General features: G+C 32.1%; 1 protein-coding gene across 5 annotated transcripts in view; it reads left to right on the top strand.

Annotated features, from left to right (window-relative positions):
• Positions 1–25723, top strand: part of LOC143074996 (uncharacterized) — a 53983-nt gene that overhangs the window by 19614 nt on the left and 8646 nt on the right. The window contains exons 2-5 of one of the 5 annotated variants that reach the window (XM_076250217.1): positions 8393–8506; positions 15829–15903; positions 17868–18014; positions 21171–21257. In XM_076250217.1, coding sequence (XP_076106332.1) covers positions 8393–8506; positions 15829–15903; positions 17868–18014; positions 21171–21257 — 423 coding nt within the window. Of the gene's footprint in view, positions 1–8392; positions 8507–8979; positions 9017–9594; positions 9630–15828; positions 15904–17867; positions 18015–18492; positions 18571–20306; positions 20407–21170; positions 21258–25723 lie in introns of those variants that run through there. The other 4 variants (XM_076250219.1, XM_076250218.1, XM_076250221.1 and 1 more) reach the window with 4 other exon arrangements.

Here is a 25723-nt window from a genome sequence, read left to right as displayed (position 1 = left end):
GTATATATATATTATTGCGTAAACCCCTGAGGGTTTACGCAGTATATATTGGACGAGTGATGTAGTCTTTCGGAACACCGGATGTTATTCGGAACACTTCTGTTCTTTCCATGACCACCTTTCAAATACATGCGCAATAGCTATGACCACTTTTCAAATGCATGCGCAATAGCTTACTAATCTGTTGAATATGCATTAGCATCTTAAGTTGCTATAGAGATATTTTACGTATGATCTGAAATTTATATAATACTTTCTTGCACACGATTACAAGCTGCTAATATTAACCTACATGCATAGTATTTTAATTAGTCAAACGATGTAACAAGCTGTGCTAGATATGAGATAAGATTTCATGTAAACAATGCGCTTTATATTCTGAACGAGAATAATTAAAAATAAAATCTTTAGAAAGAGTTTTAGTAGCATTTTCTTTACGTTAAGTGAAGATGTACATGTTGTTTATACTGAAATTAAAGGGAAGTCTTTCTTGCATATGATTAAATTACAGTTTTTTTTTTTTTTTGTTAAATGTTGCAACTTTTATAAAAAAAAATGGTTATTAAAAATAAAATTAAATAGATATTAAAAATGAAAAAATAAAATATTTTGAACGAGAACAATTAAAAATAAAATCTTTAAAAAAAGTATTAGCACTTTTTGAAATTTTACGTCTAGGATAGACCAAGGACATGGGAATCATAAATACGTGCCTCAAATAGGTGTAAAAACGAGGATTTTTCAAAAAAAAAAATCGTTTATTGAAAATAACGTTAAAATTAATTATGAAAGTTATGTCCGTATCTATTTCATTAATATTGCAAATTTAAAGTTATTTTCTTTGTTTAAATATTGCAACATTATTTACTTTTTTTTTTAAACAAGGAGGTCACATAATAACCTCTGAATCCTTTTCGTCATTAAAATGCGACTGATAAGTATAGATATTCAATATGAAAAGGGGGGAAATAACCGTGACTGAAATCTAAATCTAAAATTTGTTTTAAAAAAATACACATTTGACCATGCAGATGTAAGAAATGATACTTCAAGCAATGAAACTACGAATTAAATGTGCCACTTTCATTACGACTGATATCCTAAAAATGAATCATGCATGCATTTTTAGCAGACTTAACCAGGTCGGCGATAAGATATCGAATATAAAAAAGAAGATATGGTTTGGTGTCAATGAGACAACTATCTACAAGAAACCAAAATAACACAGAAGTACAAACTATGGGTCTCCGTACGGCCTTCAACAACTGACAAAGCACGTACCGCATAGTCGGCTATAAAAGGCCCCGAAAAGACAATGTAAAATAATCAGTCAAAAAAGAAAGTTAACAAAGTCTGTATCATCGTATGCGTAACTTAGTTCCAGAGGAACGCTACGCAAGCATTTAAACCCGCGTTCCATAAGTCTGAAGTACGTCGAAAAGCAAAGGTATACGCTTAGTGAACGCTTTTCCTTCAGGAAAATTTTAATGGAACATAAAAAATTTCATTCAGCTCAAGCGTTTGTCAAGCGTATACCTGTAAACTGCACGTACATAATATACACTCTGCACGAGCGTTGAAAACGCTACAGATAAGTTTGAGACACGTGAAGGGCACATTGCATACAAAAATACTCGTCGCCTTAAAGCTTTTATTTAGGAGAAGAAGTCTGATATGGGCGAAACTTCATCAAACCTACAGAAGATATTACACCCTCTCCAACCATGCAACATGGGACAAGACATAGAAGTATAGGAACTACTCCCAATTTAGTTTGAGCTGTACAAGATCTACAAAAATATCCCGCCTGCCTCAAAGGTGCATAGGATCGACCATGGTCCAGCACTAATGATACAAGTATCAACCAGAGTTACAATGACGTGGTAGTAAGTCTTTAAAGGCCACCGAGCGGCCTCCAAAAATGAAAAAAACTCTATTTAGTCGGCTATTAAATGCCCCGACCATTAAGATTTAAAAACAAAAATCAAACAAAACTAAATAGCCTTATTGATAACAAAATAATTTACGAAAAAAACTTGACCGACATGAATTATGAACAACAACCACTGTACTACATGTTCCTGGCTTTAGAATGGACATTGGTACATAAACAATGTGGTGGCCATAAACCCAACCCTCCCTAATGAACCAAACCATAAGGACAACACATCGCAAGAAAAAAACTGTAAAATATCAGTTGCAATTCGCGTCCCTAAAAATATGGGTAAGGTGCACAATAATCACTTACATAAAAACAATAGACACAAATCACTGAAATAATCGCACTTACCGAAAGCTATTTCAAAGCTAGTGAACATGTAGACGAACCAGTGGGCATAGACGGACTGGTAAACATGTAAACAGACGGGCGAATGTGACAGACTTATTGACAAACATTCACATATAGACAGACCTGCAGTCGGGAATGTAGAAAGACTAGGAGAAACGCATAGGTACGCTTTACGCACACCCAATACACGTTTTAGGTCGTTGTGCACACGATACAGATATGATTGACAGGTTGAATGCATCAAATTTACTAGCGTATTGGTAGCGTGCATGATTTTTTTTACCACGGCCAACGTACGTCGGATCTATACGTTGATGTGTGAAGCCGGTATTACATTAGGTAAACAGGCAATGTCAGTTTCTAATTCTTATGCACAACAAAAGTAATATAAAACAATACATCTTTATTAAACAATTATCTAATATATATATAATGCCAAACAAGCATTTGGGTTTACGATTGCATTTCTTTTTTTAAAGAAAGCAACTTGTTTCTATTTATGTGTAAATTTTTGGATTTCTCTCTCATATGGGAGATTATCAGTACATTTTGTCATTTTTTTTCAGTTAGTGACTATTATAGGACATTGTGTGACAAGAGGTGTAGGTGTTGATATTAAAAACAAATTAAAATCAAATAAATTAAAAAAAAAACTTTGAAGTATTTGTGACTCATAGTAATGACATTATGAAGAAGTCATGAACACAAATCTTAGTGGAAAGACAGGTCTTTGTATTCTTCATTAAGAATAAATTGTTAAACCATATTTGTGGTCAATGACTTCCATTAAATTGTCAGATGAAATTAATGATGAAGGTTAACGATTTAAAAGTTTTTGTATTAGTTAGTCTTAAGATGTGGTCAGTGACATACAACTGCTGAAATTATAAACCAATATTCAATGTTTACATTTGTTATGGAACCAATTACCATTGTCAATTCAACTGTGCATGGTCTCTTAATCTAGGATAGAATAGATTTCTATACTGGTTCAGATATAATATATAGCACAAACTTTCCAAAAAAAAAATTGAGTGTCTTTTGTGTTTAACTTTTCACTGGCCAAAATTTGGTGACAATATTGGCTTTATCTTAATTATCCCAAAAGGTTTTGAAATTTATATATTTTTAAAATAAAGTAGCTTTAATTATACCCCACGCAACGGGTTGCGAAGGGTATAATGTTTTTGACCCGTCCGTCTGTCCGTCCGTCCGTCAGTCCGTCCTGTTTCTTGTCATCGCAACTTCTTTCAAACCACACTATAGAATTTCACGAAACCTTTTCAGATAATAAGGACATACTATGTAGTTGTGCAAATCGATGGGAAATTGCGATTCAATTTTTTTTCTAGGAGTTACGCCCCTTTGAAGTTATTTACTTTAATGTATTACTGCAACAGTTTGTCATCGCAACTCCTCTCAAACCACACAACAGAATTTCACGAAACCTTTTCAGATAATAAGGACATACTATGTAGTTGTGCATATCGATGGGAAATTGTGATTCAATTTTTTTCTAGGAGTTACGCCCCTTTGAACTTATTTACTTTAATGTACTACTGCAACAGTTTGTCATCCCAACTCCTTTCAAACCACACAACAGAATTTCACGAGATTTTGTTTCTCCAGTGACAATATGAAGACGTGGGGTATGTGAGCGTGCTCACAAAGGTTCTTTAATTTGAACAGTATTTGAGGACTCTCAGATTATTATGATTAAGGATAATATGTCTACAAATAAGGACCATATTATCAATTGTCACCTTGTGAATTTGCAAGCTCAGCATGTTTGTCTACTCTAAATTGTCACATTTATGCGTTCTCATTCTGAGTATGCATGTAATAATTGCCACTAAATGGTAAAGAGTTGCCCATTCATCAAATCAGTTTGAAATTGCAATGTTCATGACTTTGGATATTAGATATATATCCTTTTAAACCTTCTATGTTGTACTTTGAAGAACATATATAGCTTTAGATTGTCAACATTTGTTAACTATTTGATTCATAACATGGTTCATAAGAGATTTGTCAAAAAATAAAAAACAATAAAAAAAAAAGCCATGTTAGATGCATGATAATATATCATAATTGTTCTTTGTAAAAAAACAACATCTTATAAATTGTACACTGTTAGGTGTTAAACTTGACCGACAATGTGGTTAGATGTATACAATGTTATATCTATAAGAACACTTTTTCATCATGATTATGTTAATATGATATAGTCAAATCTTTTGAAGTCATAATTTTTGAAGGTTAAGAAAAAGAATGATAAATTAGGTGACAGGAGATGTTTTTTTTTTTTGTTTATATTTAAACTCAATCTTGTTTAATTTAACAAGTTTTGAAAATGAAAATATTACAAATTGAAAAATTTGCTGTGTAATAGTGAAAGACCATAATGTACCTTTACATTTTATTGATTGCAAATATCTTAGAAAGATAGAAACTTGGTCTAACAAATATCCTTGGTAGGTTAAAATACTTCTAGTAGGAAATGTGATGTCATCTGTTTGACCAAGACACAATAAAAGAGAACCAAACAGTCATTTTGAATTCACAATATTACCTTCAACTATAAAATTCTTTGTACTGTTTATAATCTGTTTGACTTGTTTAGTGGGAGATAACTCAAATTACAGTCCCAGATTCCACAACAACTGTTGAGTTATTTACCCATGTTAGCTTATTCCCTATTCAGACAATATATTTATATGAAACACTTGGTTATGAATAGACTACAGTAATTTGAACTTGATACCAGGCTGCTGTTCTCTTCCAATACCTTCATTAAATTCTCTCAATGATTTAATGCCTTAATTTTGTGATACATTTATGTATTATTAAACCCATAATTTATTCATACTTTTGAAGAAAACATATTTATTAAAGATAGATCATTTTTGGTCGACATTTATAACAATCTGGTTTGAGATGTAAATTGTGTTCTTTTAGTCGATATGAGATATTTAGTGAAACAAACTGTCTTTGATCAAGAAGTGTATGACATTGTAACTTAAGTGGAGTAATTGAGCTTTTCTTCTGTAAAGCTGTTACATGTTTTATTAGGATTGGGGTTTGATAATTCTGAAATAAGTTTTTAAATATAAAACATAAGAAGAACCTGATTGTTAACTACATATTATATTAAATGAAGAAAGACATAAACAGAGTGTAGAAGCAAATGATACAAAAGAGAAAGGGGTAGGGGTTCAGATGATCTTTTAGTTATAAGGGCATATTCAACAGTATAATCTTATGAAAATATTTTTTCAAATATTTTCAAATAAAATAAAAAATATATTTTGTATTACAATATAATTCAATTATACTCGACAATTTCTGGTGATCAATGAAATATTGGAGATGATGAAATTGGTATTATATAATGAAATATAAAATAATAACAAGTGTAAGTACAGCTACAGTTTGACTTTTTTTTTGAACAAATGAAATGTCAAGTTTGCTAGAACAAATGTACAAAAAAGATATAAAACAAAATACCAAAACAATACAAAAATTCAAATCATAAGTCCTTTATTAAATGTCTAAATCAAAATCTAAAAACACATCAACGGCATGGATAACTATAGTCATATATATTTAATTTGCTGTCATTGTACAAGCACAAGCTATCTGCTGTTAAGTGACTCACTCTAATTGGCTCAATTGTTCTCTGTAGTACTGTACTTTAAACCCACCAAGTTACAAACTGTAAATACAAAGGTTACAGACAAATAAAACCAAAGACAAAACTTAATAAGGCCAATTAAAATTAATTGATAGATTTTCATCCCCGCCCGCCCTGATTTTTTAAAATTTTGAAAAATTTACGATTCCCGGATTTGTTCATCTCCGTTTCCGGTAACCGTCAAAAATTTTGTTTCCTTCCAAACGTCCTGTTTCAAATTTCGGTTTTCATATTACTTCGAGTAATTAAAAAAGATTCTGCAGCTCTATGATGACAAAATCATTTACCGAGAATAGAGATTGATTTCAAGAAGGGCATGAAATAATCGGGTTACAATTAGGTAATTGTAATTGTGTCCAAGATGGCAAATCGCGGCATGACACAAATTTCTGTGATTTAGAAAACCGTTCATTTTTTTATTGATAAAATGACTTTGTGGCAGGAATTTTGGACTGTGAATTATACCCAAAGAGCAGGAATCGTGGAACACATTCGTACAAAACCATAACTGTATTTAAATGAAATGACGCAAGGACGAACTTGTTAGATTTATGACAGTATAATTGAGTTTTAAAAGTCGGCAAACATACACTTGGATTTACCCATGGCTTTTTTTGTTGACAAACAGCACAAACGCCTTCTATCCCAATACCCTCAATAGAGCCATTAAACATCTTTTCCTTTTTGGTTAAGTTTACGTATTACATATGAATTATATTTGCATCTATAAGAATCATAAAAGCACCAACCCTTTTGTTTTCAAAACAGTTTCATTTTACTCTGAACTCGTAATTCTTTAGTTGCATATTTGTTTCATTTTATGGAGACAAAAAAATGGTCGCTTAAAAAGACACTAAATTTGGTGAAGGTGGTCCAACTGAAGAGAGCATTCTTCTTTTATGTTTTTGCTGATTAGATTTCTAAAGCAGCAATTACATGTAGAACAGTGGTTACCAATTAGAGTTTTTTTTCATGTTAAGATTTGAAATATTGTGTACGATTCCTTACATATGTATAAACATGATATAAGCTTATTATTACACTTGCATATTTGAAGAACACGTCACAAGAGGGTTTCATAAGATATAAAAATTAAAAAATAAAATCCCCCCACCCGCCCCATTTTTTTCAAAAATTTGGATGAAAATCTACTAACTAATTTTAGTTGGCCTAACTACTAAACAAAATAGTAAAACACCTTTAAAGGATGTAAGGAATTTGAAATATAGAAAGAAGGGACCCAAATAGCTGGAGCCCAAGAGCTGAACTGTATTATAATATGATTAGCACTTGATACAAACACTATACCTGAAGGAATATTTTAAATAATTGAGTTGGTAGATATAGATAGAACTTTAATCTCTTTGTACTATAGTGATCCACATGTATATGTCTATATGTAATCCTTAATTTGTTTACTCCAGTCCTGCTGGGTTAGAATTCATCCTCTTTACTTAATGTACGCGTATCTATTAGACATTAAATCCAGGTTTTAAGTCCTTATTTCCATATAGTCTGTGATGTGATATCTATGTAAAGTGTATACTGCATTTCTGATTGAGTAGCAGTCTTAAAAGTTATCCGAGGAATTCAGTTTCCTGCTAACATATAATTGTTTAGAGGAAGGGTAGTTTTCATATGCAAATGGTTTTTAAAGTGATTTAATCTTGTTTCGAAAGCTTCTTCGATTAAATTCAGTTAAGCTTTAGACATACAATTTTAAATCTAAATTGAAATGACTTGATTTAAGTAGGATCAGCTAGTTTACTACAGAAAGGATTTAAGTTCCATGAATAAAGTCTTAGAATAAACCTACAGGATTTATCTTAGTTGAAATCTTAAAATAAACATGAAAAATGCTGCACGGTTTGAAAAAAATCTAAATTTGTAAAAGATGATATACTTGTGTAGAATATGAATTTAAAGTATTATTTCTCATTATTAGTTGAAATATAGGGTGACAAGTTAAATCAAAGGGAACATGTACAAATTGCCAATATTAGATATGTTTTATATACATATATCTATAAAAGTTGGACTGTTCATTGAAGACTTTTATTTATCTATAGAAATAAGACTGTTCATTGAAGACTTTTATTTATCTATAGAAATAAGACTGTTCATTGAAGACTTATTTATTTATAGAAATAAGACTGTTCATTGAAGACTTTTATTTATCTATAGAAATAAGACTGTTCATTGAAAACTTTATTTATCTATAGAAAGAAGACTGTTTATTTATCTATAGAAAGAAGACTGTTCATTGAAGACTTTGTTTTATCTATAGAAATAAGACTGTTCATTGAAAACTTGTATTTATCTATAGAAGTTGGACTGTTCATTGGAGACTTTTATTTGTCTATAATAGAAGTAAGACTGTTCAATGACAACTTTTCTCTGTATTTCAGATCCATCCAATGAGTATTTGTAGCAGAGACGTGTCAGAAAAAATGGTTTATGGTTGGGTTGGAGTCATGAAGCTAGAACCCATCAGAAATCATTGTATGAGCTTATATAATCAGGTATGAATAATAGAACCCATCAGAAATCATTGTATGAGCTTATATAATCAGGTATGAATGTTAGAACCCATCAGAAATAATTGTATTAGCTTATATAATCAGGTATGAATGTTAGAACTCATCAGAAATCATTGTATGAGCTTATATAATCAGGTATGAATGCTAGAACCCATCAGCAATCATTTTATGAGCTTATATAATCAGGTATGAATGCTAGAACCCATCAGAAATCATTTTATGAGCTTATATAATCAGGTATGAATGTTAGAACTCATCAGAAATCATTGTATGAGCTTATATAATCAGGTATGGATGCTAGAACCCATCAGCAATCATTGTATGAGCTTATATAATCAGGTATGAATGTTAGAACCCATCAGAAATCATTGTATTAGCTTATATAATCAGGTATGAATCTTAGAACCCATCAGAAATCATTGTATGAGCTTATATAATCAGGTATGAATGCTAGAACCCATCAGAAATCATTGTATGAGCTTATATAATCAGGTATGAATGTTAGAACTCATCAGAAATCATTGTATGAGCTTATATAATCAGGTATGAAATCTAAGAACCCACCAGAAATCATTGTATGAGCTTATATAATCAGGTATGAATGTTAGAACCCATCAGAAATCATTGTATGAGCTCATTACATCAGCAATGAATGTTAGACCCATCAGAAATCATTGTATGAGCTCATATAATCAGGTATGAATGTTAGACCCATCAGAAATCATTGTATGAGCTTATATTATCAGGTATGAATGTTAGAACCCATCAGAAATCATTGTATGAGCTCATATAATCAAGTATGAAATCTAAGAACCCACCAGAAATCATTGTATGAGCTTATATAATCAAGTATGAATGTTAGAACCCATCAGAAATCATTATATGAGATTATATAATCAGGTATGAATGTTAGAACCCATCAGAAATTATTTTATGAGCTTATATAATCAGGTATGAATGTTAGAACCCATCAGAAATCATTGTATGAGATTATATAATCAGGTATGAAATGTTAGAACCCATAAGAAATCATTGTATGTGCTTATATAATCAGGTATGAATGTTAGAACCCATCAGAAATCATTGTATGAGCTTATATAATCAGGTATGAATGTTAGAACCTATCAGAAATCATTGTATGAGCTTATATAATTAGGTATAAAATACAATGAATGTTAGAACCTATCAGAAATCATTGTATGAGCTTATATAATTAGGTATAAATGCTAGAACTTACCCTGTATGTGCTTGTATTATCATGATTATAAGGCGGGTATGAAATGATTAGAACTGTAATTAAAGTTTAAAACATCTTTGTAGAACCCATCAAAACTTTGCTGTTTTATTGTTTAGCCAATTTGGTATACTTTTACAAACCATTTTTTGTCTTGCTTGCAACTTTCATTGCAGATTTTCATCACAGATGTGAGACATTGGAATTACTTTCCATAGGCGGCTCAAACTAATTATATAAAGCTTAATATTTAAGAATGTAGGAGAACTGGATGTTTCATATTGTATGCAGATGCCTTATGTTAAAAACTTTTCTTATGTCATATATCCATTGTCCTTGACCTCATTTTCATGATTCAGCAACAGTATGACAAAGAGACAACAAACCCAACCGAAGAGCAGAAAACAGCCAAAGGCTATAGTTTGCGACTGTATTAAGCCTACGTATCATTGTTAATACTGAATATCATTGCTGTTTTAGTTTGTTAAGCCTACGTATCAATGTTAATACAGAATATCATTGCTGCTTTAGTTTGTTAAGCCTACGTATCAATGTTAATACAGAATATCATTGCTGTTTTAGTTTGTTAAGCCTACGTATCAATGTTAATACAGAATATCATTGCTGTTTTAGTTTGTTAAGCCTACGTATCAATGTTAATACAGAATATCATTGCTGCTTTAGTTTGTTAAGCCTTCATATTTATAAATGTTGATTCTGAATAAGTTTCTTTCTGTTGTTAAGCTTCCATATGTATAAGAGTGTTTAATACTAAAAACTTTGTCTCTTTTATAACACATTTACCTTACTGTACAGGTATACAAACCACAGGTGTAGTAATTTACCTGAGGCACAATCTTTGATGTCACTTCACAGAGAGTGCAATAATTATCATATAATTTAATTATTAGGTAAAAAATATCATTCATTTTCAAACTGTCTTCTAAATATTTAATCTGGTGACAAGACAAATTTTTATCATATAGTTATGAGGTATATGTGAAGGGGGATTCTGGCATTGTTCACAAAGGCTATTTGTTGACATACAAATACATGCATTGTACGAAAACTATTTTAGATTTTCAGAATATATCTAAGAGAGATTTGAGGAAAGGACAAAATATGATTTTTTGTAAATTTTGTTGAAAAGAGTTTTCTTTTTAGTATAATTATGCGCATGCTATTTTAATGAAATATGTTGGGCATGTGTTACATTTAATGAGAACTTGTAACAACCCCTTTATGACAAAAGTATTTAAACTCCAAAGACATCTATGGGCCAGCTACCGTATGACAGAAGAAATATAACCCTACACTGAAGTCTATGGGCCAGCTACCCTATGACAGAAGAAATATAGCCCTAAACTAAAGTCTATGGGCCAGCTACCCTATGACAGAAGAAATATAGCCCTAAACTAAAGTCTATGGGCCAGCTACCCTATGACAGAAGAAATATAGCCCTAAACTAAAGTCTATGGGCCAGCTACCCTATGACAGAAGAAATATAGCCCTAAACTAAAGTCTATGGGCCAGCTACCCTATGACAGAAGAAATATAGCCCTAAACTAAAGTCTATGGGCCAGCTACCCTATGACAGAAGAAATATAACCCTAAAATAAAGTCTATGGGCCAGCTTCCCTATGACAGAAGAAATATAACCCTAAAATAAAGTCTATGGGCCAGCTACCCTATGACAGAAGAAATATAGCCCTAAACTAAAGTCTATGGGCCAGCTACCATATGACAGAAGAAATATAACCCTAAAATAAAGTCTATGGGGCAGCTACCCTATGACAGAAGAAATATAACCCTAAAATAAAGTCTATGGGCCAGCTACCCTATGACAGAAGAAATATAACCCTAAACTAAAGTCTATGGGCCAGCTTCCCTATGACAGAAGAAATATAACCCTAAAATAACAGGCCCGTAGCCAGGAATTTCTAAGGTGGGGTTCGTTGGACTCGACTTTAACAGTCACAATTTGAACAAAACGTTGACTTTAACCGTGCTTATTTGATTTCAAGGGGGGTTCGGACGACCCCCAGAACCCCCCCTGGCTACAGGTATGAATAAAGTCTATGGACCAGCTACCATATGACAGAAGAAATATAACCCTAAAATAAAGTCTATGGGGCAGCTACCCTATGACAGAAGAAATATAACCCTAAAATAAAGTCTATGGACCAGCTACCCTATGACAGAAGAAATATAACCCTAAACTAAAGTCTATGGGCCAGCTACCCTATGACAGAAGAAATATAACCCTAAACTAAAGTCTATGGGCCAGCTTCCCTATGACAGAAGAAATATAACCCTAAAATAACAGGCCCGTAGCCAGGAATTTCTAAGGTGGGGTTCGTTGGACTCATGAACTCGACTTTAACAGTCACAATTTGAACAAAACGTTGACTTTAACAGTGCTTATTTGATTTCAAGGGGGGTTCGGACGACCCCCAGAACCCCCCCTGGCTACAGGTATGAATAAAGTCTATGGACCAGCTACCCTATGACAGAAGAAATTTAACCCTATTTAACCCTAAACTAAAGTCTATGGGCCTGAGCCAGCAGCCATATAAAAAAAGAAATAAAACTTTAGAGCAGTCTATAGGCAAGCACACCAACTGGCTTTAAATAGAAATTGGAGGCATAATTTGTCAATGTAAAAATAAGAAGATGTGGTATGATTTCCAATGAGACAACTCTCCATCAGCTAGGCCACATGATTTAGAAGTTAACAACTATAGGTCACAGTGTACAACCTTCAGCAATGATAAAATCCTATACCACATATACCAATGACAATTTTTTGGAAATAAATTGAAACGAGAAATCAATTATGGCTAAATTTGATTCATGTTCAAAACAGTTTAGATAAATCAAATATGATAGACAGCAACACAACTCAACCAACATGACCACGAAATAATGAATGAGACAAATAATCTTGTCTGCAGCGAGTCAGTGTGAGTAGATGATACACATGAGCACAAGATCAGCGAGTCAGTGTGAGTAGATGATACACATGAGCACAAGATCAGCGAGTCAGTGTGAGTAGATGATACACATGAGCACAAGATCAGCAAGTCAGCGTGAGTAGATGATACACATGAGCACAAGATCATTAAGCGAGTCAGCGTGAGTAGATGATACACATGAGCACAAGATCATTAAGCGAGTCAGCGTGAGTAGATGATACACATGAGCACAAGATCAGTGAGTCAGCGTGAGTAGATGATACACATGAGCACAAGATCAGCTAGTCAGTGTGAGTAGATGATACACATGAGCACAAGATCACAGAATAAAATTGAGAATGGAAATGGAGTAATGTGTCAAAGAGACAACAACCTGACCAAAGAGCAGATAACAGCTGAAGGCCACCATTATGGTCTTCAATGCAGCAAGAAATTCCAGCACCAAGAAGGCATGCTTCAGCTGGCCCCTTAACAAAAATGTATACTAGTTCAATGATAATGGATGTCATACTAAACTCCGAAATATATAAAAGATCTCGAAACTAAAATTAAAATGTTCAGATTTGTCTTAATTTTTCTCTGTGCATAATGATTTTGTTTTCAAGACTGATGAAGGTCCTAACATTTTATGATGCAGGATATTTTAAACATAAACATAATAAACCACAGACTTGACAGATTTTCTCATTTAGCCAAAAGACAAAACAACATATTTGAGGCTGCCTTATTAACTTATGGTTTTTAAGAATGTTAACATGAATATTTGACATTTTTGTATTGTGTTGAGGATACCAGAACAGGAAGTAGTAAAAGTCACATGTATAAACCTTTATGCACATCAATAGAGTTTTATTCCTTTGTACATAACTTGACCGTGATGACCTCGGTCCAGTCATACATCTTAATGTAGTTAATTATCATACCTAAAGATCAACATGGTGACATGACACATGAAAGAGAATCAGTCCATTGCATCCCGACATACTAACTTTGATGTGTGTGTTTTTGTCTTTGATGTGTGTGTTTTTGTTTTTAAGAAACTTTGTAATCACCTTGTACTAAAGATATAGAGGACCTATTATATCATCATAAAGACACAGATCAGCTTTTATATTTATCCACTTAACATACGAATTGACAATCAGTTCATTGTCATAAACATCTTTTTTAAAGTTTTTTCTAAATTACATATATCTTTGTGTATCTATATATATGTTACAGTAAATAGGTGAAATTAGGAAATACATGTAATCACTAAAATTTAGGAAACACATGTGTTTCCCAATGCACTTAGTAAATACAAGTAATTCCTGAATCTGCCCAGTTTTTACCAGTAATTGCTAATTTTTAATTGAATTTTTACAGCTATTTACTAACAGTTAAAACAATGTTGTCAGCTGATAAAAAAAATGGGGTAAATCTGATAAGAAGGTCAGTTAATATTATCAAAAAGTGATCATCCTAAAATATACCGTTTTGCTATATAAAAGAGGCATTATAGCTATATAATACAAACAAATTAAATATGATTTTTTTGTTCTGGAATCAAATCATAATTCGCTTTTTGCAGATAAATTTAGTTCATTTGTTTTCAAAATAAGCTAAGAAACAATTGGCTGATGAGCTCCAGCTGATGAGTTATTCACTTGAAAATGACTAGTTCAACCTCAATGTAACTGTTTAGCTGGAGATGGGTTACACTAACACATGTATTCAGCTATTACAAAGAATAGAGTATCAAAGTTGAAAGTAAAACAAAAGGGATGAAACATTTGATTGACTGGTTCAATTCACGAAAAGATCATTATTATACATGTACCTGCACTATTAACGGTCTTGTAATAACATGAGTAACACGACAAGTGCCACAAGTGGAGCAGGATCTGCTTACCCTTCTGGAACACCTGAGATCACACCTAGTTTTTGGTGTGGTTCGTGTTGCTTATAGTCCTTAGTTTTCCATGTACTACTTTGAAGAATATTATGTACTTTTATAAAAGAACTGATCTATTAAACCTTAAGGCTTTTGAAATAGACCCATTTACAAAATAAATATAATGTGACCTTTATGATCATTTTATGATAAAGTTGATATTTTAGGCCATTTTGTGCTACAAGTAAACCTTGGGTATCATTGTATTGCATATTGGGTATCATTGTCTTGCATATTGCAAATGATCTTTAGCGAGATTCAAAAATTATAAAACAATCATTTTCCAGTTTCAATTCACAAACATAAATATAGAACATACAATCTTTGACTTCATTACCTCCAAAGTAATCCCTACAATCCTAATACCCCGTTACTTTCTTATTTGGTATCTTGAATTATGTCTCAAATTAACCATGTTTAATATAAAATATCAAGTATGTAAATAGGTGTAAAAATGACTACAAAAATCAGTAAATACCAGTAATCACTGAAACCATCAGTAAATACAGTTAGTAATTACAGGTATTTACTGAATAGTTCAGTAATTATGTGTAATTCCTAATTTCACCTACTTACTGTAACATATATATACAATGATATAAATGATTTAGTCAAAACATCAGAATTCTACAAATTTCATTTATAAATAAATATCCTTTCTTGCATGAATTGAGAGTTTTTCTCTTTATTTTACACAAAACAAGATGTGATGTTTAATATGGTTGTATGTTATGACTGGGACAAAATTTGAGGCCATTATTTTTATATTGACGTCCATAATATGTTTGTTATCTTGAGATGTTGGATTGTTCTTCCATTGTCTTTCATTCATGACAATGTGTAATAGAAAAGAGAATACTGCATGCATACTAGATATACATGATATAAATTGAATGGGCTATTTCAAGTGAGCCAATCATATGATTATTTGTTTCAAGATCCAGAGGAAAGAATGATTTTGTTTCTGGAACTTGGGATGTCATCCCCAATGGTAATCAATCATCAGAAATTCAACATCACTATCTAGATGTAAGATTTTCTTACTGCGATATAATGAAGACCAATTGAGTGCCTTGAGCTGTTTTCTGTTCTTTGGTGGGGTTATTGTCTCTTTGACACATTCTTCATTTTTATTCTCAATTCTATATCCTATTTTTTTCAGGCCAAAGTAGCAATAAGACGAGGTGCGACTGCTGTGGTGTTTGATGTTAGTGACGTCCCAGAGGCTTCAAAGAGGGTATGTAGATATTGAAATGGTCTGTGGATTCATTTATTATAGTGGGTACCAATTTTCATGAATTACAGAAAACTTACATGTTTCTGGATTATAATTTCGTGGCTTTGCAGATTTCGACATACACGCTGAAAGAAAATTTGATTGTTGACCATTTAATTTTGTGGTTCACCTGTACCCACGAAATCCAGGAAGATAGGTATCCAACAAATAATAATGATTCCACAGTAGTTAATCTTGTTTGAACAAAAATCATCTTAAAAGAAGCAAGATTTCAATGCAAAACTTTGCTTCAAGAATTCATATGGTCTTATGGAGACATAGTCATGATAGTATTAGTATTAAAAAAAAGTGGTATGATTGCCATTGAGAACTCTCCACAAGAGACCACATGACACAGAAATTAACAACTATAGGTAATGGTACAGCCTTTAACAGCAATATTTATGTACAAAATAATAAGCATGATAAACAAAAACCAAATATGTAACACAGCAACAAATGACAACCACTGAATTTCAAGCTCCTGACTTTGGACAGACATATGCAGAACTTGGTTTAGGGACGACATCAAAAGATTGATGTAGGATAAAAAACTTAAATCAAATAGTTTGGGGGTGGGGGGTCAACATTGCTGCAAGTTTTGTTACTCTAAAATCAATTTTACATATATCCATATAGGTAAATCAATTTTTACTAAATTAAGTTAAGAAGGGGGGTAGGGGGGTCAGCGAAAAAACTATGTGAATTAAGTTTTTTATCCTACATTGAACTTTTGATGTAGTCCCTTAATGAGTCTTTAGCACTTAGATATCCAAACCAATGTTGATAGTTGTAAAAATAGGCTAAATCCTCAGTAATTAGGTAGACTGCAGAGATGCATTGTATTTTAATTGTCCAGTGCACATTCTATTTCAATGTAATAATGAGGTGTATTTTTACCTGCAATATATATGCAAGATACCAAATGTGCATTAAGGGTGCACCTGGTAGGTACACTGCAGATTTTATACGTCACATGATTAGATCATAAATTAATACAGCTATGGGTGGTCTTAACAAATTTATAGTCTGACTTTTTTTCAATGTAGAATAATTATCGCAACATTCTCATTGTGGTATTATATATAAGATTTATGTTTACATTCATTAAAACTGTTTTTAAATACTCTAATTAAAATAAAATTTTTAACTTTGTCTGGTAATTCTGAGTAAATCTCAGTCGATATTGTCTGTTCTGTTTATAAAAGGCCTTATTGGTTTTATCGGTTTAAAGTACAAAGTATTTTGGCTTTTGAATTTCTGGTCTCTTAAGTAGATCGTATAAAAGTCATTCTGGAAACACTGTTTATGGTCTTCAATGTTTGTGTTTATTTTTTTTTTATATTGAATACCTTTTCTGAAATAAGAAATTTGCTCTTGTTCCTTATCTTCACTAATTGCAAAATTTCCGCTATGCATATATTTCACTGCACTGTCTATTTAAAAGAAAACTTTACAAACTTGTAAAATGTTGAAAAAATACTCAGCAAAGATTTAAGTCTTTCCCATTTGAGGCTGAAAACTGGACAAAATCTGACCCAAACATTACCCAATATTAGTGCAATTCATTTGTTTTGTTAAAATTCCCCTATTTCTAAGAGTTAGGATTTACTGGTCCATCCTTTCCATCCCTTGAAATTCTTGTCTCCTAAATTTTAGGAAGTACTTATAGAGCGTTCTGAAGTCTGCTAGTAAAGCTTTATATCAATCACAATTAAGTTTTCATTGTTGAATAATTTGAAATTTATTTTAAAATACAATATAGTTTTTCTGTCTTTTCAATTTCATGCAAATAATTGATGGATATTCAATGAAACAAAAATTACATTTCAAAGTAATATCCACAAAAAAAACCCAAAGGAAACTCACACTGAAGTCCCACTAAAGATACAAATGTTTTATGCAATGATCATTTTTTGTTATAGTTGAGAAAGTATGCCTGGCAGCAGTTAGAGAGACCTGTGATAACTATTCATGGTAATGAGGCCATACGGCTAATGACAATCATACAGACACAACAAAATGCCAGGGCAAGAATAAGATCTTTACCGTCCAATGTCCCAGCTAAAAAAGTAAGTATAATACGACTAATGACCATCATATAGACACAACAAAATGCCAGGGCAAGAATACGATCTTTACTGTCCAATGTCCCAGCTAAAAAAGTAAGTATAATACGTCTAATGACAGTCATATAGACAACAAAATGCCAGGGCAAGAATACGATCTTTACCGTCCAATGTCCCAGCCAAAAAAGTAAGTATAATACGACTAATGACCATCATATAGACACAACAAAATGCCTGGGCAAGAATAAGATCTTTACCGTCCAATGTCCCAGCCAAAAAAGTAAGTATAATACGACTAATGACCATCATATAGACACAACAAAATGCCTGGGCAAGAATAAGATCTTTACCGTCCAATGTCCCAGCCAAAAAAGTAAGTATAATACAACTAATGACCATCATATAGACACAACAAAATGCCAGGGCAAGAATACGATCTTTACCGTCCAATGTCCCAGCCAAAAAAGTAAGTATAATACGGCTAATGACCATCACACAGACACAACAAAATGCCTGGGCAAGAATAAGATCTTTACCTTCCAATGTCCCAGCCAAAAAAGTAAGTATAATACGGCTAATGACCATCACACAGACACAACAAAATGCCTGGGCAAGAATAAGATCTTTACCGTCCAATGTCCCAGCTAAAAAAGTAAGTATAATACGTCTAATGACAATCATATAGACAACAAAATGCCAGGGCAAGAATACGATCTTAAACGTCCAATGTCCCAGCCAAAAAAGTAAGTATAATACGACTAATGACCATCATATAGACACAACAAAATGCCAGGGCAAGAAAACGATCTTTACCGTCCAATGTCCCAGCCAAAAAAGTAAGTATAATACGTCTAATGACCATCATATAGACACAACAAAATGCCAGGGCAAGAATATGATCTTTACCGTCCAATGTCCCAGCTAAAAAAGTAAGTATAATACGTCTAATGACAATCATATAGACAACAAAATGCCAGGGCAAGAATATGATCTTTACCGTCCAATGTCCCAGCTAAAAAAGTAAGTATAATACGTCTAATGACAATCATATAGACAACAAAATGCCAGGGCAAGAATATGATCTTTACCATCCAATGTCCCAGCCAAAAAAGTAAGTATAATACGTCTAATGACAATCATACAGACACAACAAAATGTCAGGGCAATAATACGATCTTTACTGTCCAATGTCCCAGCCAAAAAAGTAAGTATAATACGTCTAATGACAGTCATATAGACAACAAAATGCCAGGGCAAGAATATGATCTTTACCGTTCAATGTCCCAGCCAAAAAAGTAAGTATAATACGTCTAATGACAATCATATAGACAACAAAATGCCAGGGAAAGAATACGATCTTTACCGTCCAATGTCTCAGCCAAAAAAGTAAGTATAATACGACTAATGACCATCATATAGACACAACAAAATGCCAGGGCAAGAATACGATCTTTACTGTCCAATGTCCCAGCTAAAAAAGTAAGTATAATACGTCTAATGACAATCATATAGACACAACAAAATACCAGGGCAAGAATACGATCTTTACTGTCCAATGTCCCAGCTAAAAAAGTAAGTATAATACGTCTAATGACAGTCATATAGACAACAAAATGCCAGGGCAAGAATATGATCTTTACCGTCCAATGTCCCAGCCAAAAAAGTAAGTATAATACGTCTAATGACAATCATATAGACAACAAAATGCCAGGGCAAGAATACGATCTTTACCGTCCAATGTCTCAGCCAACAAAGTAAGTATAATACGACTAATGACCATCATATAGACAACAAAATGCCAGGGCAAGAATACGATCTTTACCGTCCAATGTCCCAGCCAAAAAAGTAAGTATAATACGACTAATGACCATCATATAGACAACAAAATGCCAGGGCAAGAATACGATCTTTACCGTCCAATGTCCCAACCAAAAAAGTAAGTATAATACGACTAATGACCATCATATAGACACAACAAAATGCCAGGGCAAGAATAAGATCTTTACCGTCCAATGTCTCAGCCAAAAAAGTAAGTATAATACGTCTAATGACAGTCATATAGACAACAAAATGCCAGGGCAAGAATAAGATCTTTACCGTCCAATGTCTCAGCCAAAAAAGTAAGTATAATACGTCTAATGACAGTCATATAGACAACAAAATGCCAGGGCAAGAATATGATCTTTACCGTCCAATGTCCCAGCCAAAAAAGTAAGTATAATACGTCTAATGACAATCATATAGACAGCAAAATGCCAGGGCAAGAATATGATCTTTACCATCCAATGTCCCAGCCAAAAAAGTAAGTATAATACGTCTAATGACCATCATACAGACACAACAAAATGTCAGGGCAAGAATACGATCTTTACTGTCCAATGTCCCAGCCAAAAAAGTAAGTATAAACACAAATGTAAAACATGGCCAATAGTACAAATGTAATTTGTATGGAACAGAATAAGTTTTGTTATGCCCAACCTACGATAGTAGAGGGGCATTATGTTTTCTGGTCTGTGGGTTGGTCAGTTCGTTCATCCGTCCGTCTGTCTTGCTTCAAGTTTTTGTTCAAGGTATGTTTTGATTAAGTTGAAGTCAAAGCAACTTGAAACTTAGTATACATGTTCCCTATGATATAATCTTTCTTATTTTAATGCCAAATTAGAGTTGTTACCCAAATTTCACAGTCCACTAAACATAGAAAATAGTAGTGTGAGTAAGGCATCCATGTACTGTGGACAAATTCTTGTTTAATTCATTTTTTTCTCTTTAAAAAAATATTTATCTGTGTTAGCAAGGCCTGTCTGACTCAAACACAGCAAGACACAACAACAAAATCTTCAGAAAACTTGTGTCGTTGCTCAGTCAATCAAAACAAATACAAAATGATTAGTCCAGGATACTGATGTAAAAATGGAGGCAAACGATACCTAAGGGAGGTTCAATACTCAGAAGTCCAAGGAAAAACTGGCAACACTATTGCAAAAAATAGAAAGACAAATAAGTCCACAATTGATTCATAGAAAACTAAAGATCAGAAATTTAAGTCTCTGATGTAGATGCATTATTTTCATCTTAATATTTTCAATATACACTTGACATATATACAATGCAGTATAACAAATGTTATACGGTTTTATGGAACTTTATATTGTCTTTCAGGAAAATGATAAAGAGTATTTAGATGTGGGAATTTTTGTAGCTGTTTTTGTTGCTTTGTGCATAATTGTTATTGTGATACTTATAAAGGTAAGTATTATTATAATCAATACCTGGTCATGGCACCAAAATAAAGACTACTTACATCCTATATAGCTAGAACTGTAAAATCATATTTTGCAAGTGTCTAGTAGTTGAATTTTTTGTAATTACAAATAGCAACCAATTTGTTTTTTTCTCACCGAACAGTATAACAAATCAATCTGCTGATCTCAGTTTTTGATATAAATTCTGGTAAAGTATTGTGTTTTATTTTTAAAGGTTCTCAATTTTAACTGTTTTCTAAAAGTAAGAGTTGTATCCATGACTTAATATAGTTATTTCAGTTTCCTTAGCTTTTGTTGTTCTTTTGATTACAAGGAAATTTGTTAACTTCAATTAATCCAATGTAAAATTCTTTATGTTTATATCTTTATGTTTTTAAAAGTTTGGATGATGTTCTGGTACTTTTCTCTAGAGAGTATATTATGTAATTTTAATTATCCATTAATATACAATAGAATTTATGTCCTACATATAAATGTACCCTATCTTACAGTTAACAATTGATAATGTCTGTACATTAAAAAAACGTTTTTCAAACTGATTTTGAATTCAATATTTTATAATTCATTCCATACAAAAAAAATTGTATTGAGGATATTAGGCAGGATTCAAAGATATCTTACTGAGATAACATTTTCTGATTTATATCTCTAATAAAATGTCTTGCATTCCTGTCAATTGCACTGATGCAGTGATTATCAAAATATCTGTAAAGAAAAAGTAAGAATGGACAACCTTGACCCTTGTAATTTAGTACAGTTTAGTTAAAAGCATTCCATGCAGTCATATTAAATAGGAGATTTTGAAAAGTAAGACCCTTGAAATCTCAGATGTAATTAATTATAGTGTTATATAATTTTACAAAGAGATTTATTATATTAAGTGAGATCTTTGAATTCTATCTAATATATCAAAAGACTTTTAAAATATGAAATGGAACATTTGAGAATGAAACGTATCATTAAATGTTCATTCATTAAGCAATAGGTTTCTTCAAGTTTTTCATATAATTTATGATTTTAAAAATGGAGTAGATTTTTATTTGGATTATTCATTTTTGAGATGAAGCCAAATCCCTCCCTAAAGGTTTTGCACTGAAATCTCAAGGTAAATTGGAATTCACTGGAAGAACAATATGGCTGGTAGTTCAAGGGAACATAATATTTGTTTTTCGTTCATTTTTTTTATATAAATGAGGTGGTTAGTTTTCTCGTTTGAATTGTTTTTACATTGTCATATCAGGGCCTTTTATAGCTGACTATGTGGTTTGGGCTTTGCTCCTTGTTGAAGGCCGTATGGTAACCTATAGTTGTTAATGTCTGTGTCATTTTGGTCTCTTGTGGACAGTTGTCTCATTGGCAATCATACCACATCTTCTTTTTTAATATAAACGGGAACAGTTCTTTATCAAATTCAGCACTGATTTTAAGATTTGAACCCTGCACCATCAGGAGTATTGGACTTCAATCTTTATTGGCTAGGATTGCCAGTTTTCCTGATCTGTGGTTCTCTCTGGTCACTACTGGTTCCTCCACCAATCAAAAATGACTGCAAGGATATAGCCAATATAGAGCTGAAAGTGGCATTAAACACCATAAATCAATCATATCTTATTATTATCTTACCCTTCCGGAGCACCTGAGATCACCCCTAGTTTTTGGTGGGGTTCGTGTTGTTTATTCTTTAGTTTATATGTTGTGTCATGTGTGTTTTTGTTTGTCTGTTTGTCTTTTTCATTTTTAGCCATGGCGTTGTCAGTTTATTTTAGATTTATGAGTTTTACTGTTCCTCTGGTATCATTTGTCCCTCTTTTATTACTTTTGAAGTGTTCATTTAGTGCAACATTGCTATAGTAATGTAATGATAATATTAAGTATGTATTGAAACCAGAAAACAAGACATTTTATTATGTTATAATATATTGGTTTTTATCAAGACTTATATTTCGATATAAGAAGATGTGGTATGAGTGCCAATGAGACACCTCTCCATCCATGTTATGGTGCATCCATAAAAGTAAACCATTATAAGTTAAAGGACAGTCTTCAAAACAGAGCCTTGGCTCAAACCTAACAGCAAGCCATACAGGGCCCCTAAAATAACTAGTTTAAACCCTGATCAGAAAGTTAGAGAAAAATAAGTTGAACGTCAGTTTGTATTTAGTAATGATACAGTATGAATTATAGATTGGAATTTCTTGTTTTTTTACCTGTATGGAAAGGCTTTGATCATCCAGGTGTTGTCTCATTTATTTCATTGGAGTGATGTTAAGTAGTAATGTTTATCATGCATCACAGAACTTCTATTGAAACAGATTGCTTAAGTCATTTAACAAGCTTTTTGTCAAAATTATCTAAATATTAAACAAAATATTACTTTTTTTCAATGCTGTATAAAGACTTGGTGATTTTTGTAACCATTTCATGGATTTTTATGCGTTTTATGAGAAATTTGATAGAGTAAATTTAAAAATAATGGCATCAGGAGTATAGATTTGTTCATATGTTGCCATATAATCGAGGGGATTATATTTTATATAAAAGTCAGTGTGCTGTGTTCTGATTTGATATCAAACAAAATGACTGTATATTATCATTTATTTAACATCTATTTTTAAGGCTATTTTGTTATGCTTTGATTTATAAATTTCGATTCGTTTGATAAATTATATTCTTATTTATCATGTTTATGGAAATATAATTTGACAGGACAAAAAAGACTTTGTTTAACTAAAAAGTAAAATCACAAAAATACTGAACTTAGAGGAAAATCAATTCGGAAAGTCCATAATCACATGGCAAAATCAAATAACAAAACGCATCAAAAACGAATGGACAAGAACTGTCATATTCCTGACTTGGTACAGGCATTTTCAAATGTAGAAAATTTTTCAAATGTGAGAAAAAGTATTACTTAAATCAAACGGAAAAAATGGAATGCCAACATACATTGACATATTTCTTGTTTAAGAATACTTAGAACATGTAGAATGGGAACTTTTTCACAAATAAAAATCATAGCCTGTAAAAGAGTGGCAAAATTTAAAGATACCTGCAAATACAAACCACTCAGAAGTGGAAAATAAACTGACAACTCAAAGCTAAATTATAAATTGTAGTATTAAAAGAGTTATTGCCCTTTGTTTAGATTAATTAATTTAAGGTCATTAAATGATTATTTTGGATGGTTGACCAAGAAGTTAAAAATGTTTCTTTTTCTATTTACATTTTTCTGTTTGAATAAAATGATATTCCTCTCCCACCTGTATAAGTTGTCTATTAGATAAAAAGAGAAGATTTCTTGACAAGAGTTGCTATGTGAGAGTATTGTCAACCTTCACTTTATTTATATCTGAATTAATTAGATAAAAACTGATGGTCTGATGTCTTTCTTGCATGCTTTAGATATATTAAAACTCTCCCACATTGCACGACACATTTCTGTTTTGTATTCTCTAGGTATAATACCTTCACATGTAATGTAAAATGATTTACACAACAAATTCTCATTCATTTAACTGCTAGGTGATGCATTTGATCAAAGTACAGTTTCATTGACAAGTATCATGCATAAAACATATTAAAGGCATGTTAGGCAAGTCTTTATGTCATTGTTATGTTACAAAAGGAATAAAACATCAGTAATTTCAGATTGCTATCTACTTATGTTTCTTAAAGGTCATATGACCTTCAAAATAAAATTCCATTTTGAATAAATAAACATTTCTTTATAGTATAAGCCATTGAATAAAATTTTTGTCAATGTTGTAATTTTTCAATGCTTTTCCTCAAGAAAAAAATCAAGCAATAACTATTTATAATTTTCATTTATTTTCAAAAGACTGGCATGAAATATTTCCTCAGAGATACTTTAACTATTAGAGTCGCCGTCGGGAAAATTGATAAAAATTATTGAATTTTAATAATAATGGATCTGAAAGAAATTTTAAAAAGATTTTTCAACCATGTTAAATCAAAGGTTATTTGGCACTATATAACATGTATAATGTTGGCAAGATTTATAAAATATGTGATATTGCAAATTTTGCATAAACATCCTGAACCAAAATAGTTTCATTTGTATCAAAGAGACAATGTGAACCAGACTACTTTCATTAAAATTTTAGTTGTGACGTTTACAATCACATTTGGTTAGATCTACCATAAAAAAAAAGAGAGTTGAACCATCTTTGATCATTTATAACTTGAGTGCAATGTCTTCAATGATGTGGCATGATGTTGTTAGCACTGCAAAGCACTTATCTGAGGCTCCCTTACTTGCAATTTTATTAAAATTAAGATTTGTTTTAAATGGCCCTGTTTTGATATAATTAATTCTCGTCTTTATTCCTCTATTTTTTAGTAGTTTAACAATAGGACCATATGGAATACAAGCACAGGGGTTTGTTACTTTTTCTGGGTTCCAGTGGATAGTGAAACTGGCAAATAGTA

Source organism: Mytilus galloprovincialis, chromosome 5 (genome assembly GCF_965363235.1).
Source record: "Mytilus galloprovincialis chromosome 5, xbMytGall1.hap1.1, whole genome shotgun sequence".
Taxonomy (NCBI): Eukaryota; Metazoa; Mollusca; class Bivalvia; order Mytilida; family Mytilidae; genus Mytilus; species Mytilus galloprovincialis.
Note: the sequence above shows the minus strand (reverse complement) of the source record. Positions and strands in the feature narration are given on the sequence as shown.